This window comes from Carcharhinus amblyrhynchos, chromosome 4 (assembly GCF_965287045.1).
Source record: "Carcharhinus amblyrhynchos chromosome 4, sCarAmb.v2.hapA, whole genome shotgun sequence".
Lineage (NCBI taxonomy): Eukaryota > Metazoa > Chordata > Chondrichthyes > Carcharhiniformes > Carcharhinidae > Carcharhinus > Carcharhinus amblyrhynchos.
Window position 1 is genome coordinate 24,199,310 of NC_137327.1, and position 25,175 is coordinate 24,224,484.

At 42.6% G+C, this 25,175-nt stretch overlaps 1 protein-coding gene across 4 annotated transcripts in view; it reads left to right on the top strand.

Annotated features, from left to right (window-relative positions):
• uraha (urate (5-hydroxyiso-) hydrolase a) overlaps positions 1 to 25,175 on the top strand; it is a 101,796-nt gene that overhangs the window by 63,719 nt on the left and 12,902 nt on the right. For 2 of the 4 annotated variants that reach the window (XM_080186845.1, XM_080186844.1), the window contains exon 2: positions 18,258 to 18,371. The exons of the other annotated variants lie outside the window; for them this stretch is intronic. In XM_080186845.1, coding sequence (XP_080042971.1) covers positions 18,258 to 18,371 — 114 coding nt within the window. The remainder of the gene's footprint in view (positions 1 to 18,257; positions 18,372 to 25,175) is intronic. 4 annotated transcript variants of the gene reach the window in all.

Sequence of the window (25,175 nt, forward strand, 5' to 3'; positions counted from 1 at the left end):
TTCACTTAACTGCAGGCCGTATCAACTATAAAACAAATGCTGCAATGAAGCAGCAAAGAATTTGACACAGCCAAACCCTTTAACCAGAAGGACATGACTGATGGCAGTTAACTGAAAATATGCAGCATGTGAATGTACATTTGATATTCAAATGACAAATTGCAGTAGGTCCATTGTTAACTGAGGAATAAAGATTTGACCATCAGCCAAAGTCTTCCCAGAACCAAGGTCAGTTGGCAGACTCTGAACTGCTGCCGCTTATTGTGTGATTAATGCTGGCACTTTTATGATGTGTCGGAAATTCAATGGTTCTTGTTACATTGGAAAGTGGGAGCTATAAGTGAACCAAGGTTGAAGTGGACTAAAATAAAAACAAAGGAATATTAACACAAATCTCTCTCAATGCTGTGATGAGTAAATGGAGATTCAAATTTAGCTCTGAGGTACATACATTAGCAAGCTTCCAGATTCCATTTCTGGTCACTGTTTTGTGTGCTGATCTCAACTAGGCAGCGATAGAGATGCTACAATGGGCTCAATAAGGTACCAAAGACTGTATTTCGGGGTTCTCACCCCTAATAGATCTTAATTCAGTAACCCTTACCAAGAGCGTGTCTGTAAATCTTGTATTCCAAACAGAATGTATGTATTGCCCATAATCGGTATATTTTGTATGGAAAAAGGTGTGCCTTCTCTTATTTTTGGAGCATGTATTGTTACGATCCTGGTTTATATTACTATCAGATGGGAAGATCTCAGCATGGAACCCTGACTCTAAGATTATGACCAGAATTCTTCTGCTGTTCCCCGCCACCACTGCAAGTGAGGACAGAGAATTTGACTGTCAACCAAATCTTTGTTCACTGCAGCAGGACCAAAGAAAGCTTGAATGGCTGGAGAGTTCCAGCCTATAACTTTAACTTTTCTTAGAAAACGTGGAGGAACAGTCTACCAAATAGTTTTTAACAGCAAGAGAAAAACATTTATTAAATATGTAACATTTGATTATAATACAATACCCCTTCACTCCCCTTACCTTCACAAATATATACAGATTTCAAGGATAACACTCCACTCTGAAACCAAATGGCCAATGTCACTGACTCAAAATTCTGTGGATTTCTCCTCAAATTCCTCCAGATGATTGTCACAAGAGTGTTTCCAAGCTCCACTCGAAAATAAAATACACATTAAAATCTTCTCTCAATCAATGCTTTCCATCAGTGATTTTCTTCAAGAATCCACTTCCAGGTTTTCCAAGTATCACTTCAGATAAGGCTTCTACCCCACTGTTTAAAAAGGATCCGCCTCCAGGTTTTCCAATTCTCTTTTCAGGATTCCTTTATCTTGAACGCTTTCACATAAACTCCAAGATCCAGCTACCGATTGCTCCCCAATTATTTCAATTAATGTCTCACAAACTGTAGTAAGATGTCACAAACCTTAGAACCACTTGAGATATCTTTCTGGCCTCTGACTAGCTAACTCCTTTTAAGTTGTCTGCTTTCACTAAACAGTATCCTGTTCTAGTCCGCATTTCTTCTTTAAGAACATAGAACATAGAAAAACTACAGCACAAACAGGCCCTTCAGCCCACAAGTTGCGCTGATCATATCCCTACCTACTACACCTACCTATAACCCTTAATCCCATTAAATCCCATGTACTCATCCAGAAGTCTCTTAAAAGACTCCAATGAATTCACCTCCACCACCACCGACGGCAGCCGATTCCGCTCACCCACTACCCTCTGAGTGAAAAACTTACCGCTGACATCTCCTCTGTACCTACTCCCCAGCACCTTAAACATGTGTCCTCTCGTAGCGACCATTTCAGCCCTGGGAAATAGCCTCTGAGAATCCACCTGAAAACTTCAGGTTTTCTGAAATCTCCTCCTAGATTTCTGGCCTGGTTTTCTTAACCATTATTCCATTGTATGGCTTTTCCTCAAGAAAACCTGAGAGAGTTGTTCCGTCTCTAGCTGCCTATCACCAGCTGCTATGAATGCAGTTAAGAACAATCACAAAAGGCCATCCTACCCTAAAGGTGCCCCAGTTGCTAAGCAACCACTCTCTCCTTCTCCAAGCTTTTATTTATCTCTAAGCACAATAGAGGCACAGTTTGAACAGATCAAAACCCCCACACATGCAATTATCTTTTTCTAACATGAATCTAATTAGAGTTTTACCTCTCTTACACAGAACACTTAATTAACCCTATTTAAATCTATATCTTGTTTCTAACATTTAACAAATACAAATCATTTCAAACTGTGTATGTTTTCCTGACACCTTCCCTTCTAAAAGAAAGAAATTGTCATACCCATAAAGATTTCTTTACATTGGTTTTATATCCACTTCATATAAACATAAAGCTACAAACATCTAACAAAATTACTTATCTTATTTCACAATTGCACATTTCATGTTATAACTTCAATGATTTATCCAGTACAAACTAATAGATATAACAATGTTATCATAACATAAGTTTTGCTTTTCTTCTGGTTTCCAGTTTTCAACTCACAAAAAATGTTTCATTTATGCCTACACTGCAATTGTCATTTTTATTACTTTATCACATATGATAAATGTGCATTTCAATTTCAATTTCAAGTCAAAATGTTATTTTTGTGCATTGAAGTCAGATTTGCGGAGGTGGGCATTTTCCTAACAGAATAAATACAATGGCAACTGAAACCATTCAACATAATTTTTCTCCAGATTCTGGGGATCTTACAGATCAAAGGCATGTGATATAAATTTAGGTATGTCATAGATACCTCTGCCAGTTTGGCAATATTAGTCATCCCCATTAGTAGGCTGGCTGTCATTTATTATAGGGGTTGACTGACACTGTACTTGTATGTTGGCATGATCTCCAAGTTTAACCCACAATGCACTGAACTGGATATTCAGGAGTTCCACATATGTCAATCATCTGATAGGTGGGCCAAACAAATATTTATGTACGAACATAAGAACGTATGAATTTGGAGCTAGAACAGGCCACTTGACCCCTCGAGCCTGCTCCATCATTCATGGCTGATCTGATTGTAACCTCAACTCCATAAGAACATAAGAACATAAGAAATAGGAGCAGGAGTAGGCCAACTAGCCCTTCGAGCCTGCCCCGCCATTCAATAAGATCATGGCTGATCTGTCGTGGCTCAGTTCCACATTCCCGCCCTCTCCCCATAACCCCTAATCCCCTCTCTTATCAAAAACCCATCAACCCACGGCTTAAAAATATTTAGCGAGGTAGCCTCCACCACTTCAACGGGCAGAGAATTCCAGAGATTCACCACCCTTTGAGTGAAGAAGTTCCTCCTCAACTCCGTTCTAAACCACCCCCCCCCTTTATCTTGAGGCTGTGCCCCCTAGTCCTACTATCCTTTCTGAGCGGGAAGAGTCTCTCCACCTCTATCCTATCATAAGAACATAAGAAATAGGAGCAGGAGTAGGCCATCTAGCCCTTCGAGCCTGCCCCGCCATTCAATAAGATCATGGCTGATCTGTCGTGGCTCAGTTCCACATTCCCGCCCTCTCCCCATAACCCTTAATCCCCTCGCTTACCAAAAACCCATCAACCTGCGTCTTAAAAATATTTAGCGAGGCAGCCTCCACCACTTCAACGGGCAGAGAATTCCAGAGATTCACCACCCTTTGAGTGAAGAAGTTCCTCCTCAACTCCGTTCTAAACCGCCTCCCCTTTATTCTTCTAAACTCTAACGAGTACAAGCCTAGTTTATTCAGCCTCTCCTCATAGCTCAATCCCCTCAACTCCGGTATCAGCCTAGTAAACCTCCTCTGCACTCCCTCCAGGGCCAAAATATCCTTGCGTAAGTGCGGCGCCCAAAACTGCACACAGTACTCCAGCTGCGGCCTCACCAATGCCCTATACAGCTGCAGCAAGACCTCCCTACTTTTATATTCAATCCCCCTCGCTATGAAGGCCAGCATCCCATTCGCCTTCCTGACCACCTGCTGCACCTGCAAGCTGGGTTTTTGCGACACATTCCTGCCTAACCCTGGTAACTTTTCACCCCTTTGTTAATCAAAAATCTATCCAGATCTGCCTTTAAAATATTCAAAGGTTTACATTTGCCCTCATAGGAGAGGACAGAGAGTACAAATCTAAGAGTAAATCAGTAGGTAAGACTAAATGCTGCAAAACTAATGAAAGGACAAAACTAAAGGCTCTGGAGTTAAATGAATGGGCAGCTCAGTGGCACAGTAGTTAGCACTGCTGCCTCACAGCACCAGGGATCCGTGTTTGATTCCTGGCCTCAGTCACTGTCTGTGTGGAGTCTGCATGTTCTCCCCGTGTCAGCATGGGTTTCCTCTGGGTGCTCCAGTTTCTTCCCTCAGTCTGAAAGACCTGCTGTCGAGGTGCATTGGCCAAGATAAATTCTCCCTTCGTGTTCCTGTTGTTGCTCGATGGGCTGAATGGCCATCATCTACAATGTAGGGATTCTATTCCATTCTATTCAATTAGCCATCACTAATTGTAATTTGTCAGCTTTCAGGGACAGGGAAGGAATAGATGCCAATGCTTTAGTTATATTTTCACAATGTTCAGGGTAGATCTCACCAAAGGCTGCATTTTCCTGTGGGTTTTGGGAGCCTGACATTGAGAGCATTTGAGCGACCCAAAGCCTCATTTCTGACAACACACTTGGTGACACTGTGTGTGTGTGTGTGTGTGTGTGTGTGTGTGTGTGTGTGTGTGTGTGTGTGTGTGTGTGCGCGCGCGCACGCGCGCAGATGTGTGGGAGGGTGAGGGGGGTCTGTGGGTTGTGGTAAGGTAGAGTTGATGGGGGGGTGGGGGGGGAGCCAGTGAAATTCTGCCCTGAGTCTCGGAGTTTGGACGAGTGAAGGGGGATCTCATAGAAACTTATAGAATTCTAACAGGGTTAGATAGGGTAGATTCAGAAAGGACTGTCGCAATTCTCCCATTGCAGCCCGTAAATTTTCTGTCGGCTCGCAGTGGGACACTTGGGTCTCCGGCCTTGAGCAGGGATTTGCACATGCGCCGGCTATGCATGCACATCTCCCAGAGCTGGCAAACAGTCAGTTGTGACTTTGATAAGCATATTTCAACACACAACATCATCCAGAAAATGAATAGTGCTGATAGGCACAGGATTTGTGACAGTAACAGCCAGGAGGTGTAATCCAGTCTGCAGTATTAATTGTTCAACAGGCTGGTATTTTCTCACAATCCCCTAAAGCAAATATCCAGAAATACGTACTACAAATCACTGATCCAGCTTGTTTTTACACTGGAGACAGCCAGAGCGACTTGAACAAGGTGATGGAGAAATTGAGCCATGAAAGGCAGACACACCTGGAGGCAGTTAGTCACACACCTGGACCAGGAATGGTGAGAGGGAGCAGTGAGTGAGACTGAGGGCTGAAAGACTCAGTGAGGTAACTGTGGCAAACCGCAACTGCAAAGCTGCTGTCTTTCCAGTTCTCCAGCAAACCAAAGCCAGTGTTGAAAGAGGAAGTGCTTTAGTCGACATGGGACTTCAGATAAAAGCACAACTTCTGCTTTACTGGAATTAGAAATGTAAATGTATTGAAAAAGAATATTTTTCTCATTAGCAACATTTTTCTCTGTTGATGTTATTGAAAAGCCAGATTCTAATTGTAATTCTCCTTATATACCATTCAGGTGAGACACTATTATTGAAAATAGTGTCCTGAGTGCCCCAGGCCACCTCCTATTGTGAAAACTAACATCCATTACTCACCACAGGTGTGGCTGGCACATGGCATTTAATTCTCTCTGAGTTTCACTGTATTTCTCCCAGCTATCTTTTTACTTCACCTGCAGTGTTCAACTGTTAAAAAGATTTACTGAGACTAGCAATTACCGGTGTGGTCAGCATGTACTGCAAACAGAATTGATTAACTTGTCGGTAAATAGCAGTCAGAAAATGGCCAATTCAGCAATACTTTGAGGAGTCCTATAATTTAAAATGGGTGGAGGTCCTCAAATTACAGCAGCAATCAGGACTTTCAGATTCCAATAGTCACTGTTCTCAGGGGCAATCATGATGTTGGATTAATCAATCCAGAAAGAACAGAGAATGGAATTATTTTAAAGGAACTAGCACTTTAAAAGCAGACTCTGTGGGAGCTCTCACAAGTGATTTAATGGTAATGTTGCAGTCGATGAGTTGATTGCTGATTGTGCTGAGGCAGATGATTTGTACCAGTGCTTTCCTCCCAGCCCTTTCCACCAGCCTACCTGAGGTGCCAGGGTTTAGCTGAAGTTCCCTGATCCTGAGCAATCATAACTGCAGACATTAGGTAGGGAGAAGACTGGACACAGCTGCAGCACCCTTAGTACATCAATATTCACTGCATAACCATAGCCTGGAAGAAATATCAAATGGGTGCAGCATCCTTGGACTATTGGCAACAGTAAAACAATGGAGGTGATGGCCTAGTGATATTATTGCTGAACTATTATTCCAGAAACTCAGCTAATGTTCTGGGGACCTGGCAGTTGATGGAAACTAAATTCAATTTAAAAAATCTGGAATTAAGAATCTACTGATGACCATGGAACCATTGTCAATTGTCGGAAAAACCCATCTAGTTCACTAATTCCCTTAGGAAAGGAAATCTGCTGTCCTTACCGATTCTGGATTACATGTGACTACAAAGCCACAGCGATGTGGTTGACTTTCAACTGCCCTCCAAGGGCAACTAGGGATGGGCAATAATTGCTGGCCCAGCCAGTGACACCCATGCCCATGAATAAATTCTTAAAAACCTAATTGCAGGAGGGATGAAGAAATGTGGTGCCAACTAATAATATCTTGGGTTATTAATAATACTTCAAATGAGTAAAATTATAATTTGGGAGTACAGTTACTGTACATTTTCTGGGTCTCCTGGGTCTGCAAATGTACATCGACCTGTTTCACTGCCTTCAGAAGGAAGGAGAGAAGCAAAAAAAAAGACAGCAAGGGATCTGAACAGGCCAAATGATTAATCTGCAATTAACTTGTGGCAAATATTTTGGAAGCAATGTCACCTCCATGTTAGGAGAGGAGCCACATGGATATACAGGCAGAAGTAGAAATCATCATTAGTGGTTACATCCTCAAGTAGGTGTAGCCCAGAGTTTAAAAACAGGTGTAAATGAGAAAAAAGTAGCATCTATTCCATGTTTGTTTCATATGAAGTGTTTTTCTGAAATAATTCAGGCACGGTTCCAGAACATTCCTGTCTCAAGTACATCCTGTTGAATAGGCTGCCAACACTCACGGTCAAGGCACACATTAAGCTTGCTTAGGTAAGGTCCAGAGGGCAGTTGATGCCCTTGGAACCACAATGCAGGAAACCATAAAGTTTTAAGGAGAAAATCATAATGATTAAACCCAAAGAATTCAAACTTCCTTCAGGATGCAATCTGCGTGTGCCTTCTGCATCGCAGAAACTTTTTGTAATCTAATCTGTCTCCGTCTCTGAGAATTTCATGTTTCCACAAGCCTGTTATGGAACAGCATACCCAAATGATTTACTGTAGGGCAATAATGCTGCACATTTTATATCAATACAATATAAACCTCCAAACATAAACTTCTGTCAAACAGCACTAGCAGCATTACAAACCAACTGGGAACACCATATACCACAACAGAAGAAGTAGCATGTAGAATACACAGGAAAATAGTCCTTCTGCTCTATTTTTGTTCTTATCTCAATCTATTCCATCAGTCTGGCAGCAATAGGTGCACAAAAATGTACTCCATTTGGCTGTAATGTAAAAACGGAGTTAAGATCTCATCTGATCTGTGGGTGGCACGGTAGTTAGCACTGTTGCCTCACAACGCCAGGGACCCGGGTTCAATTCTGGCTTTGGGTGGCTGCCTGTGCGGAGTCAGGCCAGGTTTTTTAAAGAGCCACATTTTGTAGGGTAGTAAATGAACAGTGAGAGACCTTTAAAGGAACAATTCAAAATTTTCACAAAGGCAAAACGTCAGCAATAAAGACCCTTCCATGGCTCATTCAGGAAATTAAGGAGAGTATTAGATTGAAAGAAGAGGCTTACCATATTGCAAAAAGTATTGGCAAGTCTGAGGATTGGGAATGTTTTAGAAACCAGCAAACACCAAAAAATATATAAAAGGGAAAAGTGTAACTAAAATAAACATTGGGGTCTTTGGGGTAGGCTTGGTGGGCCCAAGGGCCTGTTCCTGCGTTGCACTGTTCTTTGAAGCAGGAACAGAAAAATTGTCAAGGGGAATAAGGAAATGGCAGAGGAATTGAGCCAACATTTTCTGTCTGTCTTCACTACAGAAGACTCAGGTTTCATATCAGACTAGAGGTTAAAAAATGTGAGATAGTTAAGGCAATTAAAATCCACAGAAAATATTGGAAAAACTTAAGGAACTAAGCTCTGACAAATCCCCGTTACCTGATAGCCTACAGCCTGAGGTTCAAAGAGATAGCTGCAGAGATAATTGGTGCCCTAGCAATGATTTTCCAGAATTCCTTAGATTCAAGGACAGTCCCATCCCGTTGGAAGTTGACAAATATTACTTCGTTTTTCAAGAAAGGAGGGAGAGAGAAAGAAGTGAACTGCAGGCCAGTGAGCCTAACATCAACTATTGGGAAAATTCTGGAATCAATTATTAAGGAAGTCTTAATAATGCACTTGGAGAAGCATAATATGATTAGGTTAAGTCAACATAGTTTTACCAATGAGAAATCCTGTTTGACAAATTTATCAGAGTTTTTTGATGATGTAACATGTGCTTTAAATAAAGTGGAACTAGTAAATGTAGCTGGATCTCCAAAAAACATTTAATAAGGTGCTACACAAAAGATTAATAGGTAAGATAAAGGGTTGGGGATAATATTTTAATATCAGTAAAAGATTGGTCAGCAGATAGGAAGCAGAGAATGGGCATAAACAGAACATTTGCAAGTTTGCAGGCAGTGAATATTGGAGTCTCACAAGGATCAGTGCTGGGGCCTTGACTATTTACGATCTATATTAATAACTTAGGTGATGAGACAGAGAATGATATATACATTTTTGCTGATGATATAAAGCTGGGTGGAAAGATAAGCTATGAGGAGGATATGGAAAGGCTGCAAAGAGATACAGACAGGTTAAGTGAGTGGGCAACAAGGTGACAGATGGATTATAATGTAGGGAAGTGTAAAGTTATCCACGTGAGTCCAAAGAACAGAAAAACAATATTTTTTGAAAAGTGAGATGTTGAAGTCCAAAGAGATTTGGGTGCCCTTGTACAAGGAATGCAGAAAGTGAGCATGCAGATGCAGCTAGCAAATAGGAAGGCAAGTGGCCTGTTGCATTTTATCAGAGTACAAGAATAAAGAAGTCTTGGTCCAATTGTACAGGATTCTGGAGAGATCCCATCTGGAGTACTGTTTTGATCTCCACATTTAAGAATATGCCTGCATTGGAGGCAATGTAGCAAAAGTGCATTCAATGGGTCACTGAAATGCAGGGTTTGTCCTGTGACAAGAGGCTGAGTAAATTGGGTTAAATTCTCTGGAGTTTAGAAGAATGAGAGGTGATCTCATCCAAACATGCAAAATTCTGAAGGGAGGATGCTGGAAAACTCAGCAGGTCTGGCAGTATATGTAAGGAGAGAAAGCAGAGTTAACATCTCAAGTTCTTTTGGTTCTTCATCAGAACTAAAGAGAAAGAAAATGTGTTAGATAGCCTCCCTGTCTTTAGTTCTGATGAAGAGTAATGTGGACTCAAAAAGTTAACTCTGCTTTCTCTCCTTACAGATGCTGCCAGACCTGTTGAGAGTTTCCAACATCCTCTTGTTCTTGTTTCAAATCTAACATCCACAGTATTTTGCTCATTAAAAAAAAATTGAAAGGGCTTGACAGGGTAGACAGTGAGAGATTGCTTCTGCTGGTCAGGGAATCTGAAACGTGGGGGCACAGTGTCAGAACGTAAGAACATATGAACAAAAGAAATAGGAGCAGGAGTAGGCCATCTAGCCCTTCGAGCCTGCCCCGCCATTCAATAAGATCAGGCTGATCTGAAGTGGATCAGCTCCACTTTCCTGCTTTCTCCCCATAACCCTTAATTCCCTTGTCTATCAGAAACCTATCTATCTGTGACTTAAATATATTCAGCAAGGTAGCCTCCACCACTTCAATGGGCAGAGAATTCCAGAGATTCACCACCCTTTGAGTGAAGAAGTTCCTCCTCAACTCTGATCTAAACTGCGCCCCCCCTTATCTAGAGGCTGTGCCCTCTTGTCCTGCTTTCTAAGCGGAAAGAATCTCTCCACCTTTACCCCATCCATCCCCTTCATTATCTTATACGTCTCTATAAGATACCCCCTCAGCCTTCTAAACTCTAACGAGTACAGACCCAGTCTATTCAGTCTCTCTTCATAGGCCAACCCCCTCATCTGCGGTATCAGCCTAGTGAACCTCCTCTGCACTCCCTCCAAGACCAATATATCCTTCTGCAAGTCAGGATAAGGGGTCAATCCTTTAGGACTGTGATGATAAGGAATTACTTCACTTAAAGAGTTGTGATCTTTGGAATTCTCTGCCCTAAAAGTTGTGGGTGCTCCATCATTGAATACATTTAAGGCTGGATTTTGGTCTTTCAGGGAATCAATGGATGTGGGGAGCAGGCACAGAAGTGGTGCTGAAGCCTAGGATCTGCTCTGATCATATTGAACGGTGGTGTGGTCCACTCCTGCTCCCATTCACTGTGTTCTTGTATTGGAGAATTTGTAGAATCTTGCAAAAGGTCATTAGCCCATTGTGCCGATTTCAATGAACTAATTAATTAGCTCCCCCGCTGTTTTTTCTCCCCCCATGGTCCAGCAATGTTTTTCTTTTCCAAGTATATAGCCAACTCCTTTTTGAAAACTACCAGCTTGCCCTTTCATAGAATCCTTCCAGTGCCAAAGGAGGCCATTTGGTCCATCAAGTCTGCACCGACCCTCTGACAGAGTATCTTACCCAAGCCGTCTTCCCTGCCCTATCCCTGTAACCCCATATATTCACCATGGCTAATCCATCTAACCGACACATCTTGTAACAGTAAGGGGCAATTTAGCATGGCCAATCCACCTAAACTGTACATCAATGGACTGTGAGAGGAAACCGGATCATCCAGAGGAAACCAATTTAGATATAGGGAAAATATACAAACTCCACACAGACAGTCACCCAAGCCAGGAATGGAATCCGGGTCCCTAGCGCTGTGAGGAAGCAGCGCTAACCATTGGGCCACCGTGCTGCAGACCGGGCAATTCAGAAAATTCTCATCTCTTCTCTGATTCTTTTGCCAGCCTCACTGACCAGTACAAACAGTTCTTCCTTCTTTATTCTATCAACATCCCTCATCATTCTGAGTCCCTCTATTAAAATTCCATTAACCTGCTCCGCTGTGAACAGAACAATCTCAGGTTTGTTCATCTCGCCAAATAACTGAAGCTCTTCATCCCTGGCATCAGTCTGGGTAAAACACCTCTGCACTCTCCAAGGCCTTGACATTGCTCCTGAAAGGGTGGTGTCCACAATTGTTCCAGCTGAAACCCATCCAGTGATTTATAAAGGTTCAGCATGACTTCCTACTCTATGCCTCTATTTAGAAAGACATATGCTTCTTCAACATCCTTATCTACTTCGCCTTCTGTTTTTAAACAGGATAAAGGTCTCTAACTTGTTTAATCATTCCTGATAAATGAGTTATTGGTGCTACTCCTGTTTTTGTCCTAGTTCTGCTACAGTTCGACTGTACACAAAATCAGCAGCGTTGTTTCTGGTGCACAGCATCACTCAGTGGGCAGAGTAAGTAGTACAATGTTAACATTTCTATGTAGAGGTTTGTTACAGTCGCTGGAAGTCAGAGTTGTCCTGAGATGGTTCCTCTGCCTGTGGACCCAAGGCGCAGTACTTGGTTAACACACTGTAGTCATACTCTGTTATATGCTTAACATCTGTTTATTTCTTGGAAGGGAGAACAAAAGAACAGATGCAGAGTACACCTCCTCCTCCCCTCCCTCTCCCCTCCCAATGGAGCACCCCCTCTCCCTGCCTCTCTGTCACAGACCTGCCCCCTTCAGTCCCTGCCCCTTCAGGCCCCACCCCACCTCCTTCAGGCCCTACCCCCTTGACACTGCCCAGTGGAGACCCACAGCCACATTCCCCGGCCACGCACCGCACCCCCCCACCCCCCCAGTATACACTCACTCACCTCTCTCTCTCTCTCTTACACACATCCTGGAGAAGCCAGCTTCTGATTCAACAAGCAGCTTTGTGGGATTTTTCAGATTTTATATATCAGCTTAGCAAGTTAAAAAATAGAATTTTGCCTCATTTACAGGGGAAAAAAAAATCTGTTTCCCACCTGCAAGGGGAGGGGTGGGGTCTAAGCTCACTGAAAGCTGGCACATTGCAGCAGAGGGCACCATTGCGCATGTGCAGATCCCTCTGCTCTATGCAATACCGTCAGTCATCCTCCCCACAGCTACTGCTGCCCTACATGGGGCTCCATGGACGATTCCCTTCCTTGTCTGCATTAGGTCACCCTATCCCCCCCACACCTACCTCCCCCCACCTCACACTCCACCTGCAGTCAAACACTGTACCTTTATTGCGGTGCCAGTCTCACAATAATTGAGATAAAACCCTGGAATTGTACACAAATATTGGATTTTTTTAAAAAAGATCTGAGATTTATGTGTTTTAAAGGATACAGACTCCAGCCACTGACAGGAATAGCTGAGAGTTCCTCTAAGGAACAATGGAACTCTTCCCGGTGCTTCCCAACAAGGTATTGTTCAAGGTAAAACCACCCAAAGGCTGATCATCATCTCCAGTAAAGACAAAGGAACATAACGACTATCTCATGTCAAGGACCTAGACAAGAGTGTATAACCTGGGCCTCCAGTTTGAACACACAAAGACAGGGATTAAAAACTAGTTGGGAGAGCTGCCCAAAGCTACTGTCCGTCTATCTAACAGTCTGTGTGTGTCAGCTGTGAGAAAAGCAACTGGATATTTGCCTCACTGAAAAGGATACAGAAATCTAGGCAGGACTTCTGCAAAAAAAAACAAGTTTTTGCAGGAACATCTAAAACTGTCTCTCTGACTGTGAAAGTGAAAGTGATGCAGAAGGACTGCAGCTGGAAAAAAATTGAAATCTCTCCAAACTATAGAACACAATGGGCATCATTTACTCCTCACAACTCAAGGACTGTTCCATCTAACTTTTTATTTATATTTACTTACCAATGGAGTCAATTCTTACTTCTAATCTGTCTAAATGTGTTTTACCATTTTTCCTTACCCTTTTGGTAGTTAATAAACTTACTCTATCTTAACTCAAAAAAGCCTAGTTCAATTAGCTCCTTTTTAAACATAACTATTGGAAAAGGTATCCGAGGGAAAGGGAACTATGTTGGATTAAACCTTTGTTGCTGCCAGCAGAGAGTGGGTTGATTAAAGATATGTAGCCAGTCATTTTTTTTCTCACCCAGGTGACAAATTGAGGAGTCTCGCCCAGATCAACAACTTTTGGGTTACCTTGTGGTAACGGCTGCACAGCACAGTGCTGTCCAGTTAGACACTGCTGCATGGCACCAGGCGGGAAGGAGGACCCTGTATTCCCCATCCCCAGGCATGGTACTGAATTGAGGCGGTGACACAGGAGGGTCTATGGGTCCAGCAAACAATGTTATCCATGAAGACCAGTTTGGCGCTGAGATGGAGGGCAGGGTCTGGTTTGGCCAGCACAGTGTGGTGAACGGTGCATCAAGAACAACACAATGGCGTAATATTATTGCATTCAGCCTGATGGCTCTGGTGAACTGAGAACTGAAGACTGGGCGCCACTCTTTAGCAATCAGGTTTGGTGCCAATGTGATTTCCTGCTGGCATGACGCAAGGTTGGAAAGCCCATCCCTCCCCTTCACCAAGGCCAAATTGCAGTGGCACCAGCTGCCAGTGAGAAAAGTGACCTACAATGAACCCGCCATCGGGGGGAATTGCAGCATAACTTTATGCCAAAGGCTTGCCAACTTCTTGACTCTTGCCAGATTCAGCATTTCTGCCACCAAACCTGCTGCGGGTGAATTGGACAAATTCTGCGCTGAACCTTGTGGGAAAGTGTAGGGTATCACTGAGGGCCCAGGGCACAGGACACTCTTGAGCTGGAACGAAGATTGCGGTCCCTCTCCTGGTTGCTATATTTGCAAACCCGCTTCACCATTCCAAGGTTAAAAGGGTTCGTGAAAAAGCAGTTTAAATTTGACACAGATTTATTGAACAAATGAAGGTGAACACCCACTGCTAACGAAGAAAAAGGTCAGGCACATCTGTTTTCGGCTGTGACAACATGAATTGATCGCAACTCCAAAAATGGGTGGGAATAAGGGAATCAAATTCACTCATGTTCACATTAACAACTGGTATTGATGTTAAAAATGGGCTGTGTCAATAACTGAGCCATTGCAAGGACTTTGTACTGAAGCAACCCGCACTGAAACGGCGATGAAGATTGTGCAGAGTAATGTGTGTAGCTTAGGCATTTTATTGGAATGTGAGCAGATGTTTTTCCAAAAACCTTCTCCAACCACTCCTGGCCAGCATATCAGTAAATCACAGCATTTGACCTTAATGGAATTTAAAGTAATCTGCTGACTAATAGCATTTTAATGATGTGAACTGACCAGTAAAAGTTAATGGCACTTGGAATGGAATTACAGCAAATAGTATTGTCTTTTTAACGGAAATGTCATTAGATCCTTAGATTTTACCAAAGTGCACAAGGAGACAGTGAAGAGAGACATTGAAATTTGTGCATAAGGACACTTAAGGGGTTGCTAGTGCAGATTAGCTAAGTACTCAATCCTAACAGAGCTCATTTAAAAGAGCATTTCTAAGATTCCAAATTTTAATGTTTCCGATGCGTTCCCTTTGAAACTCTGGAATTGCAGTGTATTTGGTAAAATTTTCCATTATACATGAAGTGGAAACAAGAGCATCCTGATTCCACACATCTCCATTACTATTTAGTCTGCTAGTTATATAAAGCTGTTTTCCAAAAAGATACAAAGAGTAAATCCTGCTTCATGTAGGAGTTGCATTGAAATTTTTCCTTTTCCCTGAATGTAAATGATCCTATTGTCCAAAATTCCTTGCAACTAGGCAGATTTTTCCTTTCAGTGATCTAGTTTGCAACATTTTTATTCAGTGAGAGTAAGTTCCCAAATGAGTTACTGCCTCGCAGATGCCTCAGTCTCACCATTAGGTTTCTGCCTCTCTCACAGCATTCATTTTTTAAAATTCTTTCATGGGATGTGGATGTCGCTGGCAAAGTCAGCATCTGTCATCCATCCCTAATTGCTCTCAAGAAGGTGGTGGCAAGCTGCCTTCTTGAACTGCTGAAGTCCATGTGGTGTAGGTACATCCACCGTGCTGTTACGGAGGGAGTTCGAGGATTTTATCCCAGTAATAGTGAAGGAACAGCAATATATTTCCAAGTCAGAATGGTGAGTGGTTTGGAGGGGAACCTCCTGATGGTGGTGTTCCCATGTATCTGCTGCTCTTGTCCTTCCAGGTGGCAGAGGTCGCAGGTTTGGAAGGTCAAAGGAACCTTGGTGAGTTGCTGCAGTGCATTTTGTACATGGTACACACTGCTGCCACTGTTTTTGATTTGATTTGATTTATTATTGTCACATGTATTAACATACAGTGAAAAGTATTGTTTCTTGAGCAATATACAGACAAAATATACCATTCGTAGAAAAGAAGAGAGTGCAGAATGTAGTGTTACAGTCACAGCTAGGGTGTAGAGAAAGATCAACTTAATGCAAGGAAAGTCCATTCAAAAGTCTGGCAGCAGCAGGGAAGAAGCTGTTCTTGAGTCAATTGGTACATGACCTCCGAAGAGGGAATATCCAGGGTTCGTGGGGTCCTTAATTATGTTGGCTGCTTTGCCAAGGCAGTGGGAAGTCTAGACAGAATCAATGGATGGGAGGCTGGTTTGCATGATGGATTGGGCTATATTCACGACCTTTTGTAGTTCCTTGCGAGCTTTGGCAGAGCAGAAGCCACACCAAGCTGTAATACAACCAGAAAGAATTTCTATGGTACATCTGTAAAAGTTGGTGAGAGTCATAGCTGACATGCCAAAATTCCTTTGTTTCTGAGGAAATAGAGGTGTTGGTGGACTTTTTTAACTATAGTGTTGGCATGAGGGGATCAGGACAGGTTGTTGGTGATCTGGACATCTAAAAACTTGAAACTTTTGACCCTTTCTACTTTGTCCCCATTGATGTAGATAGGGGCATGTTCTCCTTTACACTTCCTGAAGTCAATGACAATTTCCTTCGTTTTGTTGACGTTGAGGGAGAGATTATTGTTACCATGCCAGCTCACCAGATTCTCTACCTCATTCCTGTACTCTGTCTCGTCATTGTTTGAGATCTGAACCACTACAGTGGTATTGTCAGCAAACTTGAAAATCAAATTGGAGGGGAATTTGGCCACACAGTCACAGGTGTATATGGAGTATATTAGAGGGCTGAGAACACAGCCTTGTGGGGCACTGATGTTGAGGATGATCGTGGAGGAGGTGTTGTTGCCTATCCTTACTGATTGTGGTTTGTGAGTTAGGAAGTTCAGGATCCTGTCGCAGAGGGAGGTGCCAAGGCCCAATCCATGGAGTTTGGAGATGAGTTTCGTGGGAATAATAGTATTGAAGGCTGAGCTATTGTCAATAAATAGGAGTCTGAAATTGGTGTCTTTGTTATCCAGGTGATCCAGGGTTGAGTGCATTGAGTTCATTGTGATGGAGGGAGTGAATGTTTAAGGTGATGGATGGGGTGCCAATCAAGCAGGTTGCGTTTTGTCCAGGATCATATTGTGTTTCTTGAGTGTTGTTGGAGCTGCAGACATCAAGGCAAGTGGAGATTATTCTATCACACTCCTAACTTGTCCCTTGTAGAAGGTGGATAGGATGTGGGGAATCAGATGGTGAGTTATTCACCGCAGTATTCCCAGTTGCAAATCCATCTATATCCTACACTGTTCCAAGGCTAATTCTCCTACATCCTATTCTGCACCCAGGCTAATCCACCTATATCCTACCCCACACCAAGGCGGTTACTCTTAGAGACTTCTTGCCTTGCTCATTTTTATACAAATCACTTCCACATCCTGGTTTCTGAACTTAAGTAATCCCTCTCCAATGTGCTAATACCATCATCAACTAACAGAGCCACTCTCCACCTTTTCCTAACTCCCTGTCCTCCCTAAATGTCACGTAACCTTCAATATTCAAATCCCAGTTTACGTCATTCCTGCAGCCATCATATTTACTTATTTCTATTTATGTTATCAGTTCATCTGTTTAGTTTTGAATACGATGTGTACTCAGATACAGAGCTTTTAGTTTTGACCAAGGATAGGGTTGCACAGCAGAGGAGCTTCCTACAGGGAGTTCAAAGCCCAGGAGCCATCTTGAATCCTAATGTTAAACATCTGGGATGGGATTCTCCAGCCACGAATGCCTCAACACCAGAGAATCCCACCCAAAATCAATGGACCTTTACATGGTCTGCACTCTGCCCACTACAATTCCCGAAAATTCCCCCGTGATTTTTCACTTACCTACCAGATTACTGCTTTAATTCGACACATTGTCCACATCTGCAGATCTTGTTTAAATTTCCCCTCCGCCCTCACCCTCCCCCTTGCCCTCCCCCTGCCCTCACCCAACCTCCCACCCTCACCCTACCCCCTGCCCTTACCCTCCCCCTGCCCTTACCCTCTGTCCTCACCCAAATTCCTGCCCTCACCCTTCCCCTACCTTCACCCTCCCTCTGCCCTCACTCTTCCCCCACCCTCACCCTGCCCCTCCCTGCACCCTTCCCCTTCCTCCCACCCTCACCCACCCCACTGCCCTCACCCTCCCATGCCCTGCGCCTCCACCCTGCCCTCCAATTCCACCCCCCCCCCACCCACCGTTGCAAAACCTCGCTGTATTAGTTGCGATCTTCCCACTCTCCACTTTGCGAAAAATAAATATTAACAAGGTTTATCTTCCCACTGAAAATGCCAGATACAGTACGTTGCCAGTGTGAAGGACATGGGTATTGACAAAAGCTGTCATTGCGAAACAGGCAAACACTTTGGATTTGAACAGGAACAGTCTCAGGGCCATTGCGAAACTAAAATCCATGAACGCTGAAATTACCCTTTCTAACTACACAGATTTTCATCTGTTGGAAATCAACTGTCACGGAGCACAGCTCAAATCTCAGAGGGACATTTGATTCAATGATTACCCAGCGCCTCCAACATATTCGGGATCATCTCTACAGAAAGGTGGGATGGGGAGAGCTGGTTGTAGTGATAATAATTCTGTCGTTGATTCTTTGGAAAGGTTTAATGATTTGCAGTGGTATGGATTTCTTAAAACAAACTTTTGCTACACTGACTGTAAACTCTCCTTATTTACCTGTTTCAATGTAAAAATGTTATCTCATCTTAAATATTTGAAAAGTAACTTATTGTATTAATCTTCTTTATTGGGTTAAAACTTCTGTTAACTCTTTTCTAGTGATCAGTATAATTTTTTTTTCATTCGTGGGACATGGGTGTCGCTGGCTGGCCAGTATTTATTGCCCATCCCTAGTTGCTTTTGAACTGAGTGGCTTGCTGGGCTATTTCAGAGGGCAGTTGAGAGTCAACCACATTGCTGTGACTCTGGAGTCACTTGTAGATTTTCTTCCCTAAAGGACATTAGTGAACTAGGTGGGTTTTTCCTGACAATCAACAATGGTTTCATGGTCATCAGTAGATTCTTAATTCCAGGTATTTTTTATTAAATCCAAATTCTACCAGCTGCTACGGCAGGATTCAAACCCAGGATCCCAGAACATTAGCTGAGTTTCTGTATTAATTGTCTAGCGATAATACCACTGGGCCATCACCTCGCCATTAAATGATCACAATAAAGAAAGATATTCAATATCTTTGATGCCCTTCACTTCACCATAAAAATCATATTGCAGATCTCTTTTTTTTACTTAGGGCAGCAGGTTGTAACCACTTCTCACTGCTGGCTTGCAACACAGCAGAATCTGGAGAGCAAAGTGAGTTTTACCAAAAAACTTCAAGCCATGTTTACTGAGGAAAGATGTTCTTGGTCTTGAGGGAGTGCAGCAAAGATTTCCCAAGCTGATTTTGGAGATGTTGGGCCTAATGTATAAAGAGAGACTGACTAGGTTAGGATTATGTTCCCAGGAGTTCATACGAATGAGGTGGGATCTCATAGACACTTATAAAATTCTAACAGGACTAGACGGGGTCGATGCAGGAAGGATATTCCCGATGGTGGGGGAGTCCAGAACCAAGCATCATTGTATGAGGATTCAGGGTAGACCATTTAGGACACAGAAGAGGAGACATTTCTCCTCCCAAAGAGCCTGTGGATTTCATTACCACAGGAAGTAGCTGATGCCAAAACATTGAATATGTTCAAGAGGCAGCTGGATATAGCATTTGGGGCAAATGGGATGACAGGTTAAGGCAGAAAAACAGGATTAGGCTATTGAGTTGGATGATCAACCATGATTATAATGAATGGCGGAGCAGGCTCAAAGGACCAAGTGGCCTCCTCCTGCTCCTATCTTCTATGTTACATTTATCAAAGTGAAAAGTCTCACAACACCAGGTTAAAGTCCAACCAGTTTATATGATAATAAACCCACAAGCTTTCAGAAACGTTGTTCCTTCGTCACACACCTGACAAAGGCAAAGACATTTATACACAATGTCTGATATTCAGCATTTTAAATACAGGGAAAATATTTTTATTTGCTTTTAAGTATGTGTAAAACTTAAATTAACACAAATGATTTCATAGCTGGATTAGCTGAAGTAGGTAGAAAATTTATATTTTTTTGCTGCTGTACATCAGATCCCAAGGCAATTTTCCTCAGCAAAGTGTTCCCTGATAAATTTACCTCACACCTATATCTTAAAGGGTGACCTTGGTTTTGTCAATTAGATGCTGGCCTACTGCCAGACATTCAACAACCACAGCAGAAACTGATGGAAATAAAATTACCGTCAGCATCTGAAACAAGAAAAGACAAGTTAGCACAAACATAGAGAATGCTGACAAATCTCAGCAGATCTGACTGTATCTGTGGAGAGAGAATAGAGCCAATGATTCGAGTCTGGATGACCCCTCATCAGGCCAAAGACAAGTCTTGGGTGTAAATTCTTTTGTTGCTATCTGAAAAATTAGATAAATGATTTGGGTTCGACTCTCTCACAATTCCAAAAGACAGGTTAAGGTTTTGAACATAACCTCTTTGTCTTGATACAGAAATGGCATTGGTAGACGTGCCTAGGCTGTCCTGGCCCCGTACTCTTGGTTTTCCTTATTGAACCCCTGTCTCTCCACCCACCCCTCCTTTAAACCTCCCCTCTTACACAAACATTTAGTCACATGTCCCAATTTCTCCTTCTTTGGCTCTATCCATGTTTGGCATATTGTACTTCTGTGAAATAGTACAAGATGTTTTCCGACATTTAACATGCTACTTAAATGCAAGCTGTGTTGCATTTTCACGTTTTATACCTTCCTATTTCTGCAGTCTCCTCCAGCCAGCCACACACCTCTGTGAAATATCTGCATTCTACTCATTCTGGCCTGTTGCGCATCCCCAATTTTAATCATTCTCCAATTGGTGGTTGTGCCTTCAGTTGCCTCGGCCCCAAGCTTGATGAATCTTGGTGATTCCTGATTTACATCACTCCACTATTTGCTGCCATGTGTTCAACTGCTTGGGCCTTAAGCTCTGGAATTTGCTTCCTAAAACTCTCTGCCTCACCATCTCTCCCTCCTCCTTTAAGACGTTCCTGTATTTGACCAAATATTTGGTCACCTATTTTAAAGTCTCCTTATGTGACTTGGTGTCAATTTTTTTTTTGATAATACTCCTTTGATATACTTTGGATGTTTTGCATTAGAGGTGCTTTATAAACGCAAGTTGTTGTTAAGATAAAGACATGGAATACACTGCACAGCAGTGGTGCAGAGGATGATTGAAGTGAAGCAGTGTTTCACGGGTTAGAATCATAAAATTCTACAGTGCAGAAGGAGGCCAATCAGCCCATCAAGTTTGCACCAACTACAGTCCCACCCAGGCCCTATCCCCATAACCCCATGCATTTACCCTAGTTAATCCCCCTGACACTAAGGGACAATTTGGCATGGCCAAGCCACCTAATCCGCACATCTTTGGATTTTGGGAGGAAACCAGAGCACCTGGAGAAAACCCATTCAGACATGGGGAGAACATGCAGACTTCGCACAGACAGTGACCCAAGCTGGGAATCGAACCCAGGTCCCTGGCCCTGTGAGGTAGCAGTGCTAATCACTGTGCCACCATGCCACACTTTCCTCTCTAGTTCTTTCACCGATTTAAATCTTTAACCTCTAGTTACTGATCCACTCGCCAGAAGAGACTGTTTCCCCCAGATTGTTCTAGCAAAATCCTTCAATTTTGAATACCTCGGTTAAAGCTCTCTTTAACCTTTGCTATAACTAAAGTTCATCATCCATTTTTAAGGCTTTAATATCCTTCTTATCACTGCAGTGCCTTGTGAAGTGTTCACAATAGACCAGCTGAGGCCTGCGAGAGATTTGACATAATATCCTTCTTTTTGTATTAAATCTCTTATTTATAAGGCTAAGTACCTCAAATATTTTCTTAGCATTTATCAGCTCTTTCTGCAATCTGCAACAATTTTTGAATATGCATTTCTCTTTCCTCTATCACCCCTCAAATTAAACCCACTTAGATTATACTGCCTGAAGTTATTTCTGTCAAAATGTATCATTTAACATGAATAATTCTGCTCACTTCATCAGTTTGTACATATCCTTTCAAAGTCTGTTATTATCCTGATCATTGTTTGCTACATTTGCACATTTTAAACTATCTGCAAACTTTGAAAAATGTTCTCCCTCTCTATCCAAGCCAGGACATTTATATAAAAGAAAAATAATGGTAATAATACAGACCTTCTTATTACATACTTGTCTCCAGTCAGAACAGTCTCTGTTTACCGGTACACCCTGCTTCCTATCCTCCAGCTAACTATGTACCAAGCTTACCATCTTCCCTTTAATACGATGCTCTTCTGGCTTCTGACCAAGTCTGTTACAGAAACTTGTGGCTCATTTGAGTCTTCATGTCAAGCAGACAGTTGAGGTGTGTCATGATAATTTTTTTTTTGTATTCATTCATGGGACATGGGCATCGCTGGCTCCCCACATTGATTGCCCATCCCTAGTTGCCCTTGAGAAAATAATGGTGAGCTGCCTTCGTGAAGATGCTTTTGGGTCGATGGAGGAGGCAATGCTGAGTGTTATACATTGTGGGAGCTAACGCCATGTTTATATGAATCTATTACTTCATCCAATCTTTACATTCCAGACCTTTGTCCATTATTCCATTAGCTTTTAGAATATCCTTATCCACTTGAGGTGTTGACCTGTTAACCTGAACCCACAAATCTTTCATATCAACAAGCTATTCTCTAAAGTATAACTTCTACTTTCTTGAAAAGCAAATTGTACTATCTCACATTTGGCACTGCATTTGATTGGCCACTTTTATTCCATTCTACACCTTATCAGTAACCTATTACACATTCTTTTGATCCTCAGAATTGTTTACCATGTTTCCTATGTTGATATCTTCAAATTTGGATTTCATTACCTCCAGCATTGTTATCCACATCATTTATGGACAATAGATATCCCACAAAAGAACATTTAGGGATATTTCTCCTCACTTGCAACCTGAGAAACTGCCCTTAACTCTTACTGTTTCCTCCTGTCTGACCATTTTTAATCCAGTGTTTTGCTCTGCACATTAATCTGTAGCCTTTAGTCTTCTCCAGTGTGGTTTTGTTGAAAAATATCTGAAAGTCCACGCATATCCAACCACTGCATTTCCCTTGTTCACCACATCTGTCACCTTGTCAAACAATTTTGTCAAGTATTATCTTTCTATGCTCAGACCAAGAGTTACCTAGACTAGGGCAACATGGTTAGCACTGCTGCCTCATAGCATCTGGGACAAAGGTTCAATTTCTACCTTGGGTAATGGACTTTGCATGTTCTCCCTGTGACTTCTCTGACAGTCCAAAGATGTGTGGGTTAAGTTGATTGGCCATGCTAAGTTGCCCCTTAGCGTCAGGGAGATTGGCAGGGTAAATGCTTGGGGTTATGGGGATAGGGCCTAGGTGGGATTGTTGCTCGTGCAGACTCAATGAGCAAAATGGCCTGCTTCTGCATTGCAGGGATTCTATGAAATGTTAGCCCTGTTTTCTCTCTCAGATGTTGTTAGAGCTGCTGAGATTTTCCAGCATTTTCTGTTTCTGTTTCAGATTCCAACATCCACACTAATTTGCTGTACGGTGAAGCAAGTTGTACATTTCATTGATGAGTGCACTGTCAGGAAAATAGAAGAAAAGCTATAGACCTGATGGGCAAGGGCTCAGTTGGGAAGAAGGGATTGGGAGGTTGCTGCAGTTACACACAAAAAAAACTCGATACATCCTCACAATAAAATATACACAGCTTTAATGTTATGCGCACAACCAGTCTCCTCCATTCTGCAAATAAACCAGACTGCTGTACTTGGAAGAACGTCACCAGCTACAGGACAGTGACTGCTTACAGCAGTGTACTGGTTGCTGGTCTAGCACTTTTTTTATTCATTTGTGGGACATGGGTGTCATTGGCTGCCCAGCATTTATTGCTCATCCCTAAGTACCCTTGTCTAGAGGGCAGTTGAGAGTAAACCACACTGCTGTGGCTCTGGAGTCACATGTAGGCTGGATCAGCTAAGGATGGCAAATTTCCTTCTCTAAAGGACATGGGTTTGTCCAACAATTGACAACGGTTTCACAATCATTAGTAGATTCTTAATTCCAGATGCTTGTAATTGAATTCAAATTCCACCATCTGCTGTGGCAGGATTCTCCCTCTCTATCCAAGCCATTTATATAAAATAAAAATAATGGTAATAATACAGGCCTTCTTATTATAGGACCTGCTTCCTATCTTCCGTCCAAGCAAGTACCAAGATTACCATCTTTCCTTTAATACCATGCTCCTCTGGCTTCTGACCAAGTCTGTTATATAAACTTGTGGATCATTTGAGTCTTCATGTCAAGCAGACAGTTGCCGTGTGTAATGATAATTTTTTTAGCTGAGTTTCTGGATTAATAGTTTAGATAATATCACCTCCCCTCAATGTATGGAGATTTGGGGTAGCAGGCTGTGACCTTCAAGCAGAAAGGCAAGGACAATAGGCACACAGGAACACAATAAACTCAAAGTTCTCCTTTAGGTCAGACATCATCCTAATTTGAACACATATCACCATTCCTTTGTGATGTTTGCGTCAATTTCTGTAGTAGGTTGCAGAAGGCTTGCACCACCTCCTGGACAAGTACAAATGAGCAATAAAGACCTGCTCTGCTGCGACGCCCATAATCCCAGGAAGCAATTTTAAATTTTTTAAAAAGTCCACGTTTAACTTCTTTCAAAATGCATCTGGCGGAAGAAAAACTCAAATTCCAAAGCTTGCTGTCCCTGTTCATACAAGTCAGTGAGGAATAGCTCGCTGAGTGAGGTGGTCCACTTTGGTAGGAAGAATGGTAGGAAGGACTATTACTTACGTGGCGAAAAACTGCAGCAGGCGACGGTGCAGAAGGACCTCGGGGTCCTTGTGCATGAGTCGCAAAAACCCAGCTTGCAGGTGCAGCAGGTGGTCAGGAAGGCAAATGGGATGCTGGCCTTCATAGCGAGGGGGATTGAATATAAAAGTAGGGAGGTCTTGCTGCAGCTGTATAGGGCATTGGTGAGGCCGCAGCTGGAGTACTGTGTGCAGTTTTGGGCGCCGCACCTGCGCAAGGATATTTTGGCCCTGGAGGGAGTGCAGAGGAGGTTTACTAGGCTGATACCGGAGTTGAGGGGATTGAGCTATGAGGAGAGGCTGAATAAACTAGGCTTGTACTCGTTAGAGTTTAGAAGAATGAGGGGAGATCTCATTGAGACGTATAAGATGATGAATGGGATGGATAGGATAGAGGTGG